The sequence below is a fragment of the Hemiscyllium ocellatum genome, chromosome 6 (genome assembly GCF_020745735.1).
Source record: "Hemiscyllium ocellatum isolate sHemOce1 chromosome 6, sHemOce1.pat.X.cur, whole genome shotgun sequence".
Taxonomy (NCBI): domain Eukaryota; kingdom Metazoa; phylum Chordata; class Chondrichthyes; order Orectolobiformes; family Hemiscylliidae; genus Hemiscyllium; species Hemiscyllium ocellatum.
In genome coordinates, this window is record NC_083406.1 from 30520498 (window position 1) to 30542828 (window position 22331).

General features: G+C 37.7%; 1 protein-coding gene across 10 annotated transcripts in view; it reads right to left on the reverse strand.

The window, feature by feature from the left end:
- Nucleotides 1-22331, reverse strand: part of mycbp2 (MYC binding protein 2) — a 245305-nt gene that overhangs the window by 61897 nt on the left and 161077 nt on the right. For 9 of the 10 annotated variants that reach the window (XM_060825911.1, XM_060825914.1, XM_060825918.1 and 6 more), the window contains 4 exons: nucleotides 13985-14209; nucleotides 10896-11028; nucleotides 9115-9240; nucleotides 7206-7250 (listed from right to left, as the gene is read on the reverse strand). In XM_060825911.1, coding sequence (XP_060681894.1) covers nucleotides 7206-7250; nucleotides 9115-9240; nucleotides 10896-11028; nucleotides 13985-14209 — 529 coding nt within the window. The remainder of the gene's footprint in view (nucleotides 1-7205; nucleotides 7251-9114; nucleotides 9241-10895; nucleotides 11029-13984; nucleotides 14210-22331) is intronic. The other variant, XM_060825913.1, reaches the window with a different exon arrangement.

Below are 22331 nucleotides of genomic sequence, written 5' to 3' on the forward strand. Positions count from 1 at the left end.
ATTTCAGAGACACAGAGCAGACACCTGACCCAGGCCCTGAAGGACCATTACTTTTGCATGAGCGCTCACGTGAGGCAAGGCTGCGTGATGAAGGGTCTACAGAGGAAGACATTAGCAGATAAGCAGCAGAGGTTCAATGACAGAAATGCTTCAGCAGCAAAAATAAGCAAAGAAGCACTTTACAGAATGATTTACAAGTAAAACACAAACTTCAGTAAGCTGTATGTTTTCAAACAAGGTACAAGTTGGGTTTTCCTTTCCAATTTTAAGTCTGGCAATTTAGTGGCACATGTTGGGACATTGTCAGAGCTAATGCAATGGAACCATTTTAAAAAAAAAATGTTCTGAATAAGGAACATCCCAGACTACCAAGTAACAAAATGCTGTAAAACGTGCACCGAAGACAAATGCTTCAAAATACATGTTTAAAATTAAACTTATCACGTACTGATAGAAGACAGTATATAGAACCAAAATACTAAAGCAACAGGACAGAGTATATGTTAAGCAGCTGAGGCAGACAGACTTACTCAGAAGCGGAGGTTGAGACTGCGGCAAGGAAAGGGGTTGTCCAAACACAAATGGGCTGTGAACAAGGGAGGAGGAAGGCTTTGCAGCTTGACCAAAGACGCTAGAAGCTGTAAAGAAAGGCTGTGACTGAATGGTATTCAGTATGGCACTCAGTTGATCACCTGCGGCAGGCAAAATTAAGTAAGACTATGTTTGGCTTCTTAACCCCCTGAATCCAATGATATTACACTGGTATGAAAGTATGAGGAACATGAAACTACTTTTCATACTGTCGCACAATTACTCAGCAAGTTAAAACACATACATTGAATGAACCACAATCTATAAGCTGGCCTCAATTACTGTAAACCTGCTTTTAAAGTATGTGTGACAATTCTTCACTACTAGGATACTAAAGATTAAGACTACATCACATCAAAATAATTAAGTCAAGACGACCAATGGATAGGGCGCGTAGCCAAGTGTTCAACCCCCCTAAGTAGGGGAGTCCAAAACTAGTGGGCATAGATTTAAAGAGAGAGGGGAAACATTTAAAAGAAACTGGAGGGACAACATTTCTGGGGAAGATGGTAGTATATAAATGAGCTGGTGGAGGCTGGCACAATTACAACATTTAAAAGGCATCTGGATAAGTATGTGAATAGGAAGGGTTTAGAGGAGATAAAGGTCAATACTGGCAAATGGGACTAACAGCACGGATGTGTGTTAGACCAAAGGGTCCATTTGTATGCTGTGTAACTCTATAACTATGTAAATTCTTCCAAGTCATAATATTTTTGATTTATTACCATTTTCAGATTTTATTCAGAGCTAATATTGAGAAAATTAAGTGTGGATTCCACTCTTTGAGATGCAGTGATGGCAACAATGCACTAAGTGTCTCCACCTAAAGGATCTTTTTGATTCACAAACAGAACTTATGAACACATCTCAAAGTCCTGTGGTAGGTGTACAGTATTCTGCCATGAGAAAAATTCTCAATGAGTGGAGCAACTTCGATAGAAGGCAAATGCTGCTCTTTCCCAAGTTTCCTCAGTTGCCATTTTCAGAACGAGGATCTGCTAATTCTCAGATGCTTCCCTCTTCTGACTATCTTCAATTCTGAACACTAGTATCAATTACCCTTTCAAGTGGTTCAAATGAATCTCTTAAAGAGTATAGCATTGGGATATTCTTAACAGGGAGGTCTGGAAGGCACAGAGAGGAGATGAGATGGCCTTGGCAAATGGCAAATTCTGTTTTGGTTTAAAACTAAGTGGTTTGACCAGCTGTATCTTTCCTGGAATGTCCACTGTATACTTGCTTAAAACAACTAGCAACGTTAGGGTCTGGGCTACTTTCTTGAAGTGCTTTTAGGGGGTCTGGCCTGGTCCATAACACTGTATCCTAGGACTTTGTGGGAGGTGAAGGAAGGAAAGTGCAGGGTCCCTTGCAGAAATATTTGTATTATCTATAAATATGGGGGAGGTGCCAATGAGTGGAGAATGGCTAATGTTGTGCCTTTAAGAAGGGATGCAAGGAGAAGCCTGGGGATGAAAGACCTGAAAGTCTGACTTTGGTGCTGGGAAAGTTGTTGCAAGTGACTCTGAAAGATAGGATGTGTAGGCATTTGGAGAGACAAGGAATGATTAGGGATAGTCAGCATGGTTTTGTGTGAGGGAAAAGTGTCTCACAAACATGATTTAGTTTTTTTGAGGAAGATTGATGAGGGCAGAGCAGGAGACATTGTTTATTTGGACTTCAGTAAAGCCTTTCACAAGGTTCTACATGGTCGATTAATTCATAAAGATAGTTCACATGGGATTCAGAGTGAGCTTTCCAACTGGACACAAAACTGGCTTAACGACAGGAGAGTGTGATGGTGGAAGGTTGCTTTTCAGCATGGAGACCTGTGATCAGCAGCGTTTCACAGGGATTAGTGCTGGGTCCACTTTTGTTTGTCACTTTTATAAATGGTTTAGATGAGAATATAGAAAGCACAGTTAGTAAATTTGCACATGACACCAAGATTGGAGGTACAGTGGACACTGTAGAAGGCTATCTAAAATTACAAAGAGATTAATTGGATCAATGGAGTGAAAAGCGACAAAGAGAGATTAACTTTGATAAATGTAAGGTATTGCATTTTGGTAAAACAAAAAGACAAGACTTACATAATTAAAAGCAGGGCCTTGGGAAGTGTTGTAGAACAGAGACACCTAGGGGTTCAGGTACACAATTCGTTGATGTTTGCATTACATATAGATAAAGTGGTTAAGAAGGCATTTAGCATGCTTGAATTCATTGAGTAAAAGGAGTTAGGACATCACGTTGAAGTTACATTGGAAATTGGTGAGGCCTCTTCTGTGTCAATTCTGATCATCCTGTTGTAGGGAGGATATTATTAAGCTGGAGGGGGTTCAGCAGAGATTTATCAGTATATTTCTGGGAACGGAGGAGAGACTGGATAAGCTGGGACTTCTTTCAATGGAGCATTGGATGTTGAGGGGTGACATTACAGAGGTTTATAAAATAATGGAGTGTATAGTTAAAGTGAATAGCAGGTGAGGATTTCAAGACTAGGGGACATATTTTAAAGGAAAGAGGAGAAAAAGTTTAGAAAGGCATGAGAGGCAATTTTCTTTTCTTTTTACAGAGTGGTTTGCATGTGGAATGAACTTCCAGAGGAAGTAGTGGATGTGGTTACAGTTACAACGTTAAAAATACATTTAGGTAAGTACATGAATAGGAAGTGTTTAGAGGATATGGAACTAGTTTAGTTTGGGATTATGGTCAACATGGACTGGTTAGACCCAAGGGTCAGTGTCTGTTCTACATGACTCTATATCTTATTCCGCAAAGAAGAGAGTTCCAACTTGGACAATTTATCCACGTAACTGAAGTTCATCCCAGAACAGTCTTCCTAAATCTTTTCTCAGCCTGTTCTGAAGCCTTCATGTCCTTCCTAAAGTGCAGTGCCCTGAATTGGATATGATACTCCAATTGAGGCTGAACGAGATTTTTCTGAAGATTCAATTACTTCTTTGCTTTTGTGTTCTCAGAATCTCCTCCGAAAAGTAACAAGACCCTGAATTTTATATAGGATCTATTCTTCAACTTCCACTTTACACTTGTCCATTGCTTATGTTCAATGTCGTTTTTCTTAGCAAAATATACCATTTACCCTTTTCTGCATTTCATTTCATGACTCAATACTTCACAATGTTTCGGGGGTCAGGGATTTCACTGATACTGTCTTACTGTATACAGTCCTTCTCCTGTGTCTTAAATATTTATAGCTAATCTTGCTGAGTAATACGGAATGCTCATGTCATCTTCAATCAACTGTGATACTTTAACAGGAGATTCCAATTGAAATATGAACATCAATTTGGCAGGCTGCTAGCACCTGAATCAGAATATTTTTCAATATATGCTGGAAAAGAGAGACAGGAACTTAACTAATGATCCAAGCACTGAACTCGCTTTTTAACCCAACATTGTGGTATCTCAATGCTCAGTTTTAATTTGTCGTCATGAAATTTCTATAGTCAGCATGGCACCTACAGACAGAACATATTCCACCATATGGGTTTCAAGCAGCTTTTGAATGACAATTAAGGCCAGACAGCAAAAGCCCATCTGCACACACAATTTCACAGAGATGACACCAATCTGAAATCACAAGTAGTCTGCTGGAGAGGACAATTCCCAAAGCTAGAAAACAGATAACTATATGATAGAAAGCTGTATGATATACAAAATACAGCTTTCCTTAAATTGCTGAGAAATGCAATGCTCGTAGTGAAAAACCAAAATATGATCCCTACGTTAAGACAATTTGAGAAAGCTTGGTATGAGTGTAACCTGCAAGGAGAATGCAGATACTTCAGTGAGATTTGGACAAGTTGAGTGACTGGGCAACTGTATAGCAGATGAAGTGTAACATGGGTAAATATGAGGTTATCTACTATAACAGCAAAAACAGGAAGATAAATTATTTGAATGGCAATAGATTGGAAAAGAGGGAAGTGCAATGAGACCTTTATACCAGTTTCTGAAAGTAAGTAGGCAGATACAACAAGCAGTGAACACAAATGCGATGCTGATTTTCATAGTAAGAGAATTCGTAAAAAAGCAGGGATATCTTCCTGAAATTATGTACAATGTTGCGATCACACCTGGAGTACTGTACACAATCTTGGTCTCTGCACCTGAGGAAGGATGATCTGGTTATGGAGGGAGTGCAACATAGGAATCATTCACATGAGTAAACCAGAGATGGCAGGGCTGACACATAAAGAAAGAAATTGGATCAGTTAGGAATATATTACTGGAGGAAAGAAACAAACAGGAGGGAAACAAACCTATAAAATTTGAACAGGCCTAGACTGGGGAAACACAGGAAGGTTGTTCCTGCTGAGCAGGATATCCACAAAGAGGAATAACAGGCTATGGTTATGGATAGGCCTCTGAATTGAGATGAGGAAAAACTTCTTCCCCCAGAGAGTGGCAAGCCTGTGGAATCCCCCGCCACAGAAAGCAGCTGAGGCCGAAACATTGAACGTATTCTAGAAGGAGCTAGATGTAGATGTTAGGACTAGCAAGATCAAAAAATGTGGAGAAAGCTAGAACAGGGTACTGAATCGGATAACCAGCCATGATTATATCAAATGTCGAAGCAGATTCAGTGGCTGGATGGCTGCTCCTATTTTTTATGCTTTTAGGAAACAAAGTGGCTCTTTACACAAAAAGTTATCCCTATTCGTACTCATTTGTGTGTGTGTGTGTGTGTGTGTGTGTGTGTGTGTGTGTGCGCGGTGTGTGGGGGGGGGGGGGGGGGGTAAAGAGAATGGGTAGTAAAGAGGAAGACAGAAAATTAGAAAACATTATTTGTTGCCTTGGATGTTCACTGTACATGTGTATTTCAATTTTTCCAAAACTGTGGATGAGTTGCAAATATGAAAGCAATCATCCTGGAGGCATATTCTGACGGTTGTATACTTCAAACTTAAGAAACAGAAACAAAGATTATGTTTGAAAGTGCAGCTCCAAGTAGATACAATAACAGAATGTGAACAGAGAACCTCGGATTACTTCTGCAGAATAAAAGACTAGATATAAAATGTTCTCCTATAGTGTCATAGTTGAATTTACAAAGGAAATCTAACTTCTCAGCGACCTTGGTTTAATTTACAAAATAACTCTAGTGCAAGTCACCCTCTGCAATGTAAATACATGGACTACTTTGAAGAATCCTGCAGCCTGAGTATATAATAATAACTTTTGAGTCCCTGGTCTAAGCATCAGCTGTAACATACACAGGGGCTTAAAAAGATTTTGCTGTGATCAGCTTCTAAAGAGATTGTGCAAAAGTCTTAACAGTTAACTTCTGGCTTCGAAGTAACTCAAAGGCTGCAAAATAACTTGACAATTTGATCTCTACTACCTATGTCATTTGGGTTAAAGTCTCAAAAGATGAGATTAATGGCAATCGTGCAGAATCCACAACCTGACCTTGCCCTGACTGTTTTAGATTAATTAAAAGATTTAAAAAAAAACAGGTGTATCAGAAGATGCTGTATGGTGACTCTGTGTTTTAGCCCAGTGGTCTCCACCACAAGCTCCTTATGATTACTGGATGTTGGTGTGACAGAGGTTCCTCATTTTCCATTCCTCAAAAAGAACTCAAACAGGAAGTCATTTTGAGAAATTTCAAGGTGCTCAATCTGGGAAAACACTACAACAGGTATGAAGGTTAATTTGATCCTAGAGATAAAATGCCTGATTGAGAATGAGTTCAGTGAATAATCGATGTCCAACTGCAAGATGGTAGAAGTAGTGGGTTTTCAGGTTCCATTAAGATCTTAATAGCCTGAACTTAAATCATACCACACAGGAGGAAGTGTTAATCTGATGCTCAGTGCTTTTCTACAAAACACAGAGAAAATTAAATAATCCACTTAATGTTACCAATCTACTTCCTGCTTCTCTTGCTAAGCTCATAAGTGTTAACTTTAGATCTCTACTTGGTCTGAAAATAAGTCAGTTGAGGTCCTTGCTTTCCAGGGACGGTGTTAAGGTTATGAACTAGACAAAGGAGATCAGCTAAAAAAAAAGTGCGATGGGCAGCATGCTAATGTGCAAAACGTTACTATAAAGCTTGACATTATACACATAACTAAAACAATCAAGTCATGATGAATATAAAATGAGTTTATTGAATCATGGTGTGCTTAAGATATCTTCTATACGTAGAAAACAAACAAAGATAGAACCTTTACATGACAGTCCAGTAATTCTGGAAGTCAACCAACAAAGAACATAGCAGACAAAATAATTAGATTCCTCAAACATGTCACCAGAACCAACTTAAAATTTGGAATCTTCCAAAAAAATTTTATTTGGATGCAAACTGAATCAAAATTGCAAGAATGGTCCTGTAAACTACATTATTCAAATTTAAATTCAGTTTTGAACTCATAATACTCCAATTTTACAAAGTTACTGGGCAAATGAAGCTCAACAGATTCCATTGAATTAGGAAAATAAAACAAGTTTTATTTTGGAAGAAGAATGGAAGACATTATCTTGCCATAGTTATTAAAGATTAATATTCCTTCCTACCTTTATTCAAATAGTGAAAAGCAAATGAATACTCCATAATATTCCCCATCATAATACCCTACACTTACCAGGCTCATTGAATGATCCTATGCCAAGGTCTGCAGTGATTTCATCTTTAAGAGAAAAGTTTGGGATACAATTAACACAAAAGCTTTTTAACACAAGTTTATAAACTGTTGTTTTAACACAAAATGGAAGCAACTAGAGTGAAGAAGAAATAATGAACTACAGCATACAATAATATGACTCAAAGCCAATGTATAGAAACAAGGCATCACAGAATTATCAACATTTGCTTTGAAAATTGCTAGTGAGTTTTGGGATGCACTTTTGAAAGGAATGCAAGTAAACCTGGACTAGAAAGACTCTTTCATGTACTCATGCCAAGCAATTTCCTGTACCAAGAAAAGAGAGTAGATTTTCATTTTCAGCATTAATTAGTTCAAGTACGCATATCTTATCACTGGAAATGGTGCATGCACTTCCAAATTAGTATAACTTAAACAAAATGATGTGTGATGATGTCTCCAATCAGAACCAACATAAAACAGAAGTGTTTGTACCTTCAGTTTTCTCCAACTTGCTATCATTCATTCTAATGGCAAAGATGCCTCTCACCCAGGGTCCAAATTAAATACAGGTATAATAGATTGCCTTCAATCTTTTAGTTTGGAAAGCTAACACCATTGTGCATGACAACAACAGGTCTCCAAAATGCATATGACTACATTATTCTGTGCACACAGAAAATAACCTACTTTGATCTGTTTGAAGAAACCTATTGAACCCTATTAAGAACTATATAGGGATACTTTCACTTTGAGGTAATTAATCAGCCTGCTGCACATGACCAGATCTAGAACAGCCTTCTCTCTTTCAGGAAGCATTATAAAACAAAATAGCACAAAGTTGCATGGGGAGAAAGATGAGGAGACAATCAACAACTTGATCAGAGGCTTTAGAGTTAAAGAAGCATTTAGATTTTGACAAAGTGTTGCCGTACAGAGGGACCTGGGTGCAGATGCATAGTTCATGAAAAGTGGAGTTGCAGGTAGACAGAGTGGTGAAGGCAGCGTTTGGCATGCTTGCCTTCACTGGTCAGTGTACAGGAGTTGGAGGTCATGTTGCAACTGTACAGTACATTGGTGAGGCCTCTTTTGGCATATGGAGTTTAATTCTCGTCCCTCTGCTTGTAGGATGGATGTTGTTAAACTTGAAAGGGTTCAGAAAAGATTTACAACGATATTTCCAGGATTGGAGGGTTTGAACTATAGGGAGAGGCGGAATAGGCTGGGGCTATCTTCCATTGAGTGTCGGAAGCTAAGGGATGACCTCATAGGGGTTGATAAAATCATGAGGGGCTTGGAGAGGGTAAATAGTCAAGGTCATTTTCCCCAGGGTAGTCAAATCCAAAACTTAGAGGCCATATGTTTAATGAGAGGGGAAAGATTTAAAAGGGACTTAAGGGCAAACTTTTCATGCAGTGGGTGGTGCATGCATTTGATGAGCTACCAGAGGAAGTGGTGGTGGCAGATACAATTACAACATTTAAAAAACATCTGGAAGGGTACATCAGTAGGAAGGGTTAAGAGAGATATGACGAAAATGCTGACACATGGGATGAGATCAGCTTAGGATACCTGATAAGCATGGATGAGTTGAACCGAAGGGTTTGTTTCTATGCTGTATATCTCTTGAGTACTTTTGACTTAACATCTTCAAGATCACAGAATTAGAGAGACAAATGGGTTTAGGGAGGAAATTCCAGAGCTTAAAGGATTTCTGCCAACAAACATTACTATAAATGCTATTTCAGAAACTGAATTCTATTTCTTTTATTTATGAACCAAATAATTCCAATTAGAAAAGGAGAGAAATACAGAACAGACTGACTCTAATAAAGCAACAAAACAAAACAGGGCAATATTTACAGTATGTGGATCCCCTCTAACTAAATACATGATAATTTTCATATACCTTTGGCATTTGCAAGACTGTAGTCAAATCCTTGAGTATTGTTTCCACTTGCGCTCCTGTTGAAAGCAGGAGCTATGAAAGGACTAGGTGGTGGTGTTTGAGGTGCTTGATCCAGCAGTGCTTGTTCTGTCAAAGAAAATTATTTTAAGCAATTTTTGGCAAGATTGTAAACTAAGTTAGGGCAGCTTAATAAAAGTAACATTTGCACTGGGGTCAAAATTTACTAGGTGTAATCATGGTTTTAAAACTGCGGTTTTCTGCTGTATTGCTTGGAAATTGAAGTGCAAAATGCTTACATAAATATTTGGGATTATACTGGAATAAAGGAATGACAGTTTCTGTGTTACAATTAATCCTGAATACCTGCCAGAGGGGTGCTGAGCAAAAAGGGGAAAAGAACAACTATCATATAGCAATGGAATATTCTTTTCAGAGTATGTTTTCGAGTCCAAGGCTTTTGACAGAACAGATGTCTCATTTTAGTATGAGATTTTTGAACAGCTTTAATGGGCCAGTAGGTGAGTTCACATTGGGAAGGAGCTCTGAAATTGAAACCTAACAACAATATTGTGAATTACGTTTCACTCTTGGTAACTTATCTCATCTCTAAGATACACTAGAAGGTAGCAAGCTTGAACTTTATCAAATTCCTGAGTGTAAAAACATCCTTCAAGCTAAGATCTTTCTTTATATACTTCTTACAAACACATTCCAAAAACGGTAAACACATTATATCACTTCACCTAGTAGAGAGCAATAAATATGGAGGAATGCTTGCTACCTAAGAAAATAAATCTACCTTTTGTAGCCTCCATTCTGTTGACATTTATGTACTAAGTTATGAATTGCAGAGCTAGTTTCCAAGGCTACCTGCCCTAAACATGTCTCCCTACGAGACTTTGTTTAATTCTGTTTTATGTGCTCTTCTGGACAGAAGCAGGATTCAATGATCAGTGAAGGCACCCCTGGGAAGCTCTTACCAGGACTTGATAAGTGTCACAATGGATGGTTCTGCTGCCTTCACCTGACATTTTGAAAGACTAGTTTTTGGAACTACTTAGTATTTTGATGCTTTCAGCCAACTCTTACCAAAATAAAAAAGACACTGTACAGATATGTTAAGGTCGAAAATATTGGATTTTCCTAAAACAAATCTCTGCCCAAGACACTGACAGATTACACCATAGATAACTTTAACCGAGCAGATCTTTCAACCACAGCCTGCCTCTCCCAGTCACAACATCTTTCTTTATTAAGTGACTCACTGAATAGGCATAAAGTGTTCCTGCACGGATTCTCACAGCTAAAGGAAGATCACCACTGATGCTCCTCAAAATAGTGGCAATGCTGGTGCATTACCAGCAAAGGTTGGGCACAACTAAAGGGGAATTGAATAACAATTGTTCGATAGCTGTTTTTGGAAGATGAGCTCTGCAGATTAAATACTTATCACCAGACTGCAGACAGAGGCAGCTACAAGATACTGGTGAGAAATAAGAAGAAAACTCTAGTACAAGTACATCATAAAGGAATAAAGTCTTCCCCACAGAAAAAGTCATGCAAGACTATAGGCTGTAAAGTGCGAATTAATAATGCAAATAAAGAAATAATTTTAATGGAATTGTTATTTCAAGTGGCATTCTGAGAGATTCAATTTATACTTTTGTATGTAGGATCACAAATAATCAGCTTTAGCTTTCAACTTTTAATATGTTTTGAAAATACTACTGAGGACAGAATTATTTTGGCACAGAGTGATTAACTGAATAATGAGCACCTACCCTCTTCGTGTCTGAGGTATTGGTTACCACCTCGGTCTCTGGCTAAGGACCAGGCCTCACCTTCACCGCTTTCACAGAATTCCACCATGGTGTTCTTATCTAGCTGGATCCATATGCCCTCGTGATTTGCCACCTATTATACAAACAACACTTTTGTCTTGCTCCATATTTAACAATAGAATTTGGATGTCTGCAGAGTTCAGACTGTTTAAATATTTTACATCTCAATTTAAAATGCCTTAGCTTGGAAAGGTCCTTTATAGCCTAAAGATTATTACACTGTGGTGTAAATTAAAATGCTGAATACTTAGGAAACAAAGTTGGAATATGATAGCCTATTGAATTTCTGAATTTTTAACTACTGACTGCTAAAATGCCATTCTGATTTTAAACATAAAAGGCTGGAATTTGCTGGAGCAGGGATACACATGGCATCATGAACAGTTCATGTTTTCCTCTCACCTTTTGCTTGAAATGAGTTTAACTTGCAAATTGATGGAAGGAGCTAATACTAGGTGGAGGACAACATGGCATCCAGGACTTTGAGTGGATGATGGAACCAATATTGTCTCAACCAATTAGAATAAAGGACTAAGAAATAAACAGAATGGTAGAAGGCACAGGTTGAAGTCCCACCTGCTTCTGAACTGTACAATAACACATCTAACTAGGTTGATTAAACAAAGGGTCTCTTGTGGTGCAGTGTTAGTGTCCCTACCTCAAGTCCCATATGCTCCAAAGATATATCAAAACATTCTGAACAGGTTCATTAAAAAATATGGAGAAATAAATGGAGGAAGGACTGAAAATGAGGACAAATTCACTATCAATTTAGGTGCTGAGAAATGAAAGGAAGAAATGAGAGACAGGAAACAGAAATGTACAGTGGGTAGGAGGGGATGTCTGGAAGAACATTTGAGCAACACCTGACAGAATTCCATAGTGGGAGTTGCAGGATTGCACGCAGATCCATGAAGGAAACCTAATGCAGTTGGGGATTGGAATGCTTTGGGCAGGATGGATTTGACAACTTAGGGAAGTGAAGGGTGGGGATCAAGGGGTGATTATAGATTCTTATTATAGGTGTGCATGGACAAATTGAGTGGATGGGTGTCTTCAATGGGAAAAGGGCATCCCACCCCTACAACATCACACCGTCCCACCCCCACAATATCACACCGTCCCACCTCCGAAATGATGATAGTGTCCACAATCTTCTACCGTTTTAAGCATCTTGTGAAAAACAGAATACCTACTCTAGTTCGCCTCCTCACTCCAACCATTTTATGGCCTGGATAGTGTAATCGCTGCTGCAAATGTGTTGCTGGTCAAAGCACAGCAGGTTAGGCAGCATCTCAGGAATAGAGAATTCGACGTTTCGAGCATAAGCCCTTCATCAGGATTCCTGATGAAGGGCTTATGCTCAAAACGTCGAATTCTCTATTCCTGAGATGCTGCCTAACCTGCTGTGCTTTGACCAGCAACACATTTGCAGCTGTGATCTCCAGCATCTGCAGACCTCATTTTTTACTGGATAGTGTAATATCAGGGTTAAATGAACTTTGAACGAGCTCAAGCAGCCTGCAATTACTTATTTGCATACAGTAGGCTGCTGATTTCCCACCTTCCATATTTTTGGTCATTATTAGCAAAGTGGTGGGTTTGCCATTTGACCTATAGTACGCCCCTCACCACCACCACCCCCTCACTCTCCACCCCCAAGTGCAGACAAACATCCAGCCCAAAGACAAAAGAAACAAAGCGTAAATTAAGAATTTAAATTTTGTGACGCTTCAATACTTCAACTGAAGGACACTGTACCATGCACACAACCATGGATAAGTTACTCAATTTTAAAAATTAAGTGACAATCATTGGTAGTCATTAACAATTATTATACACGATTGACATTTTAGTCCCATTTCAGTTAACAAGAGAACTCTGCATAGCTTCGATTGTTTAAATGTTTTGTGTGTCTATCATTTCTATGTTTGTTCAGTTCTGATAGGTCATCGACTTGAAGCATTAACTCCATTTCTTCCCATAGATGCTGCCTGACCTGAATAGATAAGCATTTTCTGTTTTCATCAAAGATTATTTTCATCGAAGAGTACTTATTATTAATAGTAGTAACTACATGGTGAAGGTAGTGGACAATTAAGGAAGCAAATGCAGCACCTTCACTAATATCATGAAAAACAAATATGGACACTGCTTTCACCATTTGTAATTCACAAGGTACCTTTTCCTTGTCACAAGTTACTAGCCAATTGTGCATCAACAAACATTCAAAAGTGGTGCTATTCACATGCCATGATATTTTCAGCAAATTCCAGCCCAACAGACTTCTATTAAGAAAAAGGTCTGTTAGAATTATTTCTCATGAATGTATCATTCTTGAATATTTCTTTAAAAACCATCGTTCATAAATAAGGATCCGCGATAAAGATTTATTGAGTGTAACTACAGGATTCAAAATGCGTGAATTATAGTTTTCACTTAACACTCACTACAACTACTAAATTTAGAATAAATTTGACATTTAAATTACACACGCAAAATTGTTAGATTCTGTGAAATACAATAATTTCAGTAAAATCTAACGTAACACAATTTAGATGCTTAGTTTTGGCTTTCAAATTATAAAAGGAGCAGTCAGAATATATTTACCAAAATTTCTGCAGCAATTTGAGAGATACAGGAATAAAAATGTATTTTTTATAATTAATTTGCAAAGTCAATCCAATAAACAAGAGTTATAATCAGCAAAGAAAATTAGTTTCTTAAGTGTAGAATACACAGAAGCAAATCAAATCAAAGCAATAGATCATGTGGAATCATAGGATTTTTCAGCTCAGAAGCAGAGTAAGAGCCTTCAGATCACCAAATTTGGTAAGCATGGTATAAAAGCTTCCATGATTTGTCACAGCACCCAAAGGCATCATTTCTAATTTTCTTAATGAAGGAATTATACCAATATAAGATGTCCTCTTATAATATTATGCAAAAGCTTGAGAAGACATCAAATTTGCAGCATTTGCTCTAATGTGTTGATTGATACCTGCAATAACACTTTCATGAATCCATACCTCGCCTAATGCCTTGACTCTGTTCCCAAGAACTAACATTCCAATGGGGATACCTCTAAGGTTAGGGCAGCTCCTGATGTTGTGCCCTGAAGGCCCAGTCTTCACTACCTTATATACTCCTGGTCCACCTTGCAGGAACATCTTTTCCTGCTCTTTCAACACTACTTCATGGGACCGACGTGAATTTACTTCTCTGAAGTAATCATCAGTGACGGATTTAGGCTCCTGGGAAGAAAAAGCAGATAAATTTATTGTGCTAACTGTAACCTTATAAAATTAGTTTCTGAAATGTAGAATAAACAAAAGTAAATCAGAAAGCAAACAAGTTCTCATAACAAGTTCAAGGTCAATGCACATAGCATTTCTGCCACAGAACATGAGAATATAATATTTACCTCCATACAAACCTCCGTGCAAACACCAAGAAATCTCAACAGTCAAAAAGCAACGTGGGTCAGAAAGCAACCTATGTGGCATTACCAAGTGCCCCAGGATCCCCTCTCAGTCTCTACGCTGCCCGAAATCCAGTACTGGAGGAGATAAAACTTCCTCCAATTAAATATTTGGAATATCAAAACGATAGTCTTCAGTCTTAGCAAAAACTCCATTCTGTCGCCAACTCCAGCCTTCCTGCTAACAACCGCTTGCCAACTTTGTCTTACTCACCCCCAAAGTGAGCTTCCAGACACAAGTCTGACATCGCCAAAACCATCTACTTCCACCTCCATAACACTGCCCAAATCTGCCACTACTGCAGCCCATTTGCTGATGAAACACTCATCTATGCCTTTGCTCTTGACTCAACTATTCCAATTCATTACTGGACATTTCAGCCTCGTACCAAGTCCCATGCATGAGTACCCCCATACTCGCTAAGTTTTGGTCAGCAATGGCTCAATGTGAAATTGTTCATTCCTTGTTTCAGTTTTCTCAATGGCTTTTCTCCTCATTACCTTTAATGTCCTCCAGCCCTACAACATTCCAAGATATCTGCAGTCCTCCAACTCGAGCACCTCTCATTTTAACCACCGTATCAGTTGTAGCTGTGCATACCAACCAAATGTCTAAAGCTCTGGAACTGTCTTGCTAAAACTCTTTGCTGCTGCTTCCTTCTTACCTTATGTTGCTTCTTAAAACCCTAACTCTTTGACCAAGTTTTAGGTCATCTGTCTTCTTTGCCTTAAAGTGGATTGGTGTTAAATCTTCATCTGATAAAGCTCATCAAGCTTGGGAAAGTTTACTGCTTAAAAGGCATTATATAAATATAAAAGGTTATTGATATTGCTGACAATTGATAAACTCTAACAACTAGAATATTTAAATGATAAGGCTGAAATTTGTAATTTGCGAAAAGTAGAAGGGTACTCAACAATAGTAACTGTTTACCTTAGTAAAAATGAAACATTTTTACGAAGATTTCTACAAGATCGCTGAAAATGTTTCAGTAGAGAACAAGCTCTCAAGAAAAATTTGATGGATGGTAACAATACATGAGGAGGACCACTGAATCTATGTCAGCTCTCTGAAATGGCAATTTAGTTCATCCCACTTACCTCGTAGCCCTGCACATAAGTTTGGGTGCTTGTTTTATGCTCATTTGAAAGCAAACGTTGCATCTACCTTGACCACACTCTCAAAACCAGTGCATTTCAGACCACAGCCACTGCGTTAAAAAAAAATGTGTTTTTACATGTTTCCTTTGGCTCTTTTCCCAACCATCTCAAAATGGTGTTTGTCTCTCAGATTTTGTCAATGGGAATGTCTACTCGGTCAAGAGCCATCTTTGTGCTGATCACGTCTATTGCATTTCCTCTCAACATTCTCTCTTTTCAAAGCCACCCCAGCTTCTCCAACCTATTCATAGAAATCAAGTTCTTATTCCTAGAATCATCCTAAAATGCAATGCCCACAAATGGAGACACTGTATTTAATAAAGGTCCAACATAACTGCCTTGTTTATGCATTGTGCTTCTATTTATAGAATTTGGAATTCTAACTATTTTCTCAACTTCCCCTATACCTTCAATAACTTGTGCAGACTTTCCTACTGTTTATTCCCACACTCAGTTTAGAGTTGTCCTTTATTTTATACTGCTTCTCCTCTCACTTCATCATTCATATTTCTGTTACATTCTTTAATTAAAAGTATTCTGTAACTGCACAATTTCATTACCAAACCCTTGCTAAAAATTTAATTGCATTCCTTCACAGCAAATTAAATAACTAAATAGTTAACATCTGGAAAGTGAGAACCTGGAGAAGACAAGTCACATATCGAAAAACTGTTTCATGCTGCGTTTGTGCCCTGAAGGTTAAGAAATAAAAATCTGATATGAAAAATTATGAGCAAAGTTATGTCATACAAAACAAGATGTTGATGCCATACAAAACTTACTTTTACCTAGATTTATTTTTGAAATGGATTCATAACATTTCAGCAATTTAAAAAAAACACACTTTTAAAGATCCAACACTTGAGAAGCCAAGCATTTACACTTACGTTTAAACCTACCTGACACTACACAAACAAATCCATGTCATGGTATCCATGGCCCTGGATGCCTTTACCAACATTAAAGGAAAGTTAATTAACAACGTTCAGGAGATACTTGGAGTGGTTTCTAACTAAGATAGGCGAAAGTGAGTACTGCAGATGCTAAGTAAGATTCTAACTAAGATGCCAAGATAGATGATAAAATGTTTGAATTCACTAAAGCATCACCATATTTACACCATAATACCCAAATAATCAAATGTTGAAATATGCATTTAAATTAAAAAGCTCAAATTACATTCCCAACCAGATACCAAATTCCAGTCAGTGAATCTCACTGAAGTCCAACTGATCAAACACAAATCTCAATCAGCTTACGAAGTGGGGTAGCATGTCCGAAGAAATTGATGACATGTTCTTCAATCTTGAAGCAAAGCAAGGTACTCTCCTATGGAATAAGGAGCCAACAGCACTGGCATCCAAAGTTAGTATGTAGCCAAATGCCAATTCACCCTCCCATTTGAAATAAAATTGATCAGATGAAAATTACTCAAAAGTAAAGACCTAAGATAAAACAGCTGAAAAATGTGCTGCTGGAAAAGCGCAGGTCAGGCAGCAAAGGAGGAGAATTGGCGTTTCAGGCATAAGCCCTTCTTCAGGAATCCTGAAGAAGGGCTTATGCCCGAAACTTTGATTCTCCTGCTCCTTTGATGCTGCCTGACCTGCTGCGCTTTTCCAGCAGCACATTTTTCAGCTCTGATCTCCAGCATCTGTAGTACTCACTTTCTCCTAAGATAAAACAGATCAATTAGAAAATACGGGCTTAAAATAATTAGTTTAGTATAAATTACATTTTTGAGTAACACAACCTAACTCTTCTATTATGACATGGCTCTATCTGTGGTGTAAGGCAAATAGGTTTGCTTATTACAAAGTCTTATTTTGTTTGATTGAGTCAAAGTTCACATTCAAAGAGAACCTGAATATTTCAACTGAAGGAACAATACCAGGATCAATCATATTTCTGGAAAAGGTCTGTTCAGAGCACTTGCACCAGTCATTTTGGCTTCCCAAGTACTCCCTTTATCTGCGAACATCTGCCTCTCATCAGCTTTCAAAAGTTCTTGCCTCATACCATCAAAATTGGCCTTTTTCCAATTTAGAACTTCAACTGTTAAATCTGGTTTATCCTTTTCCATCACGATTTTAAAATGAATAGAATTATGGTCGCTGGTCCCAAAGTGCTCCCCCACTGACACCTCAGTCACCTGCCTTGCCTTATTTCCCAAGAGTAGGTCAAGTTTTGCACCTTCTCTAGTAGGTACATCCACATACTGAATCAGAAAATTGTCTTGTACGCACTTAATAAATTCCTCTCTAACTAAACCTTTAACACTATGGCAGTCCCAGTCGATGTTTGGAAAATTAAAATTCCAGACCATAACTGCCCTATTATTCTTACAGACAGCTGAGATCTCCTTACAAGTTTGCTTCTCAATTTCCCACTGACTATTAGGGGGTCTATAATACAATCCCAGTAAGGTGATCATCCCTTTCTTATTTCTCAGTTCCACCCAAATCACTTTCCTGGATGTATTTCTGGGAATATCCTCCCTCACACAGCTGTAATGCTAACCCTCATCAAAAATGCCACTCCCCCTCTTCTCTTGTCTCCCTTTCTATTCTTCCTGTAGCATCCCACTTTTTGGCATTTGGGCCACAGCCTTGCAGATTGCAGCACTTGAGGCACTAATCCAGACAATTTTGAAATGGGTCAAGTGTTTTTACCTCAATTAACTTGACAAGCATGAGTTTTAGACCCCTAACACACTCCATGTGAAAAAGAATTCTTCACATCCCCCTTTACTCTTTCTACCAATCACTTTAAATTACACTTCTTATAAACACCAATCTCTCTCCAGAGGTAAATAAACCCTTTATATCTATTCCATTCCAGGGCCCTCAATTTTGTACATCTTAACCAATCCCTTCCCAAGTTTTCTCTGTTGAAAGGAAAATACCCCCAGCCTAAATAATTTGTCCTCATAGCTTCATTTTCCAGTCCTGGAAGCATCCTCAACAATCTCCTCTGCAATTACATCTATTCTGTAATGAGCTGACCAGAATTGCGTATTGTACTCAGATTATGGCCCAACGAATAAACATAACCTCCTGGTCTTTTATGCGAGTTAAAGGAAAGAATTCTACTTACATCCTTAACCATTTAATCAACTCATCCTACTACCTTCAGGGATCTAGAGACATTTATCCCAAGTACCTTACTGTCTACAACTCTGTATTCTCCCATTAATTGTGCATTCATTTGCCATATTTAACCTCTGCAAATGTATCACCTTGTAATTCTTTGATATTTGATCGATGGACATGGCTGTTGCCCGCTGAGCCTGCATTTGCTGCTCACCTCTAATGGCTCCTAAACAGAGTGGTCAGACAAAGCCATTGCAGATGACAGTTGAGTCAACAAATGGGCTGCAAGTAGAGTTACATGTGGCCAGATCAGATAAGAATAGAAGTTTTCCTTCCTGAATAGGCATTAATGAGCGAAATGACAATTTAGACCAATCAACAATGATTACATGGTTGATATTAGGGAAGCTCTTTATTTCAGATTCTCGTCACTAAATTAAAATACTTTCATCAGATACAATGGAATTTGAACCTACCCTGTTCCCAAAGTATTATGCTAGGTCTTTGGATTACTAATACAGTAACGTTACCACGATGTCACCACTTTTCCCAACTTCTCCCCATGAATTCCATTGCCATTTGACCCAAGTCCAGCTCTAAACATTGCTTCGTTGTTTTGCCCTTCAAGCATACCAACTTCCGGCACTTCACTCTCCATTAAAAATACTAAGACATCACATTCTAACGTCAAATAGGCTGCTTTCAAGAGGCTCAAGGTCTCATCCTTCTTACATCTATGGGCCTAGCCCTATGTTCTGACAGCCTAACGCAGAGACCCATTTCATTCAACTTCCTGAGCTGAACCATCAAATGTAATTCCAACCTTGATCTTTCTCAGTCACTACTGCACTAGAATGAAAACTGCTCCTTCCCAGTCAGGGCCTATCACACATTCCCAACAGTTTTTGGGAAACATAAGATTAGGAAACTGCATGCATTCAAATAACTTCAAAATAGCAAAGTCATTATAATCCAACTTACAAATTCAAAATTCTTGCAGAGTATTCAGAATTTTATAAAATTTAAACTTAAAAACTAATTACACAAAATAATTATGTTTTAAATCTTAAAAATGAGATTACATGGACATGCATACAGCAGAATAATACACACAAGAAGGGTGAGATGAATAGAAATGCATGTGAAAAGTATGCAAGAACTACACATAAAAGGAAAAGAGTGGAATTAAACTGGATGAATTAACAAAATACAGTTGTGGAACAGAGATATAAATTTGCTATTATTGGTTTCAGTGATTGATGAGCTAATTCATGTTCCATAAACAGTCAATTATTCTAACTTATTAAATAATATCCTAATTATTCAAAGTTGATAAATATTTTGCTCAATAGATTAGCCAAAAAGTAACTTAAGCACAAGAGAAAGGTTGAGGGCAAAATGTTGGACAGCAAAGTTAGAAAGGCAAGAAGAGATGCTAGGTTTGAGTTAAAAGTCTGCATGAATTGTGTCAGGAGAAGATAACTAACAGAAGGATGGAATTTTTATGCTGCTATGTGAGCAGATAGTGTGATGAGTCAATCTCAATAGCGAGGTTTAAGGATGAATAAATTATTAACAGTAGAAGACTTCAGAACTGAAATATAATTCTGGAAAGTTTTGGTAAAATAAACAAGAGGTTGCGATGGGAACTACTGGAGAGGAGCATTGCCAATCAGATAGCAACACATTTTCAATTATCTTGTGCAGGTGTGGAAGAAGTATTGCAAACCCAAGAAGAATTGCTAAATAATACAATCAATTGGCAAAGGCAAATTAAGTATTCTTCAATCCATTGATTTTAGAAGAACAATATTATTCAGAAAATCATGCAACTGAAAAAAATTCCAAAGAGAATTGTAAGGTGAAAAAACTACAGGAGATTCAACATAATGATACTTAAACATGACCTTGGTCCATCACATCCATATAGCCTTCAACAGGCAAGTCACAATTGATTCACTACATATCACACATCACACAATAAGCACAGGTCTAAGTATTATTTTTAAAAAAGGCACACATTTAAAGAAAGGCAGTTATTTCACACCTTCAGTAAAGTTGCACTGCATCAGAAAATTCACAATGAAATTTATGCACTTATCAAAAGCAACTTCAATTTGAATGTTCTTCTGGATAAATGCAAAATGTTAACAATTTGCTCAAAAAAAAAGCATACTCAGTGAATAAGCTTGTCAGGAATGCATATGACTTACTTGAAACAAACTGTTGAAATTTAATGAAATTCATGGTCATGAAATCAATAAAGCGAAAGCTGACTGCACAACACTGAATGTACTAAACTAGTACCTCTCTTTTGACTTTTACTTGACGAAACTCAATTAGATAGATGCAAACCTCAATCTGCAATGTTTGAACTGTCCAGTTCACAACCCACCTGCAATCTTGCAATACAAAAGTGCCAATATTAGCCAAGAAATCCCTATAGCATGCATATAAGATACCTGCAATTGTACTGTGGGTAACAAGCCAGAAATAATATGGCTTGCTTGAGAAAATCTTAATTAACAGCACATGTGCTATCGTTTAGAAACACCATTGTGTTGCTTGATTCCATTAACCCGTAAGCTGCCATGTGTAACAATTTGTGAGTTCAGATATTCCTTTGACTAAATGTTTTATTATAAACGGCTTTAGAGCATGCAAGCAGACTTTAATTTCTTGGATGTTAGAATAAATGAATTCATTGGCAATTGGAAATTAGTCGCCAAAATATAATAAATGTATATATTGAAAACTTCAAAAAATGTAAATTAACTATATTAATTGTATCTATAGCCAACTTAAAGAATATTCCGATTCAGATTGTTTTTATTAAAAAAAAATCAATTCACATTAGACTAAGGTGTGGCCAAACATAGTTGAGTTGCATTGCAAGCATTTTTACTTTAACTGAATTTAAACCATTAAAAATACTTGTAAACTTTTCCAATCCTGCCTTGAATATTGGCACAGGTTAATAGCACAAGCTATAGATTATGAAACACCCATCAAGTGTTAATTGCAAAGCTGCTGGCTACCATATTAAAAGTATTGCTGATTTTAATTACTTCTATTTACATTTTCTAGATTGCATCTTTTCTTCCCTTTTAAATCCTCAGAACACAGACCAAAAGGGACCATTCTGCAAATAGGATTCCACTGCAGAAAAAGGTTGCACTTATGATAGGAGAGTACTGCTTTAATACTGCATTTATCATGGCTTTTCCTCTTCTAATACCATCAATAAAGATGTGGTGTGACTAGCAGTACTGTCACAGTACATGTGACATGATACTGATCTTGGGAAAGAGGATCAAGGGAACAGGAAGGAAAGGATACACTGCCTCTTATTTAAATATCATTCAGCACTTTTTAACCTATTAGCAATAACCCGTGTCATTTATAATTCAAATACTGAACCCCAATTTTCTCACCAATTAGCAATGTTCTGCACTAGAATTCTGGAGCAAACAAATTAAACAGGAGTATGGCTGGCAAATTAAGAATTTTACTTGGATTTGTATTATGCCAGAGACTTAGTTATCTTTAAGACTGAACAGTATTCTCCCCACCTCTTACATTCCAAATATCTTCAATACAAATTTTCTGCATTCTACATCTTGCATAACTGTGAACTGAGATTCT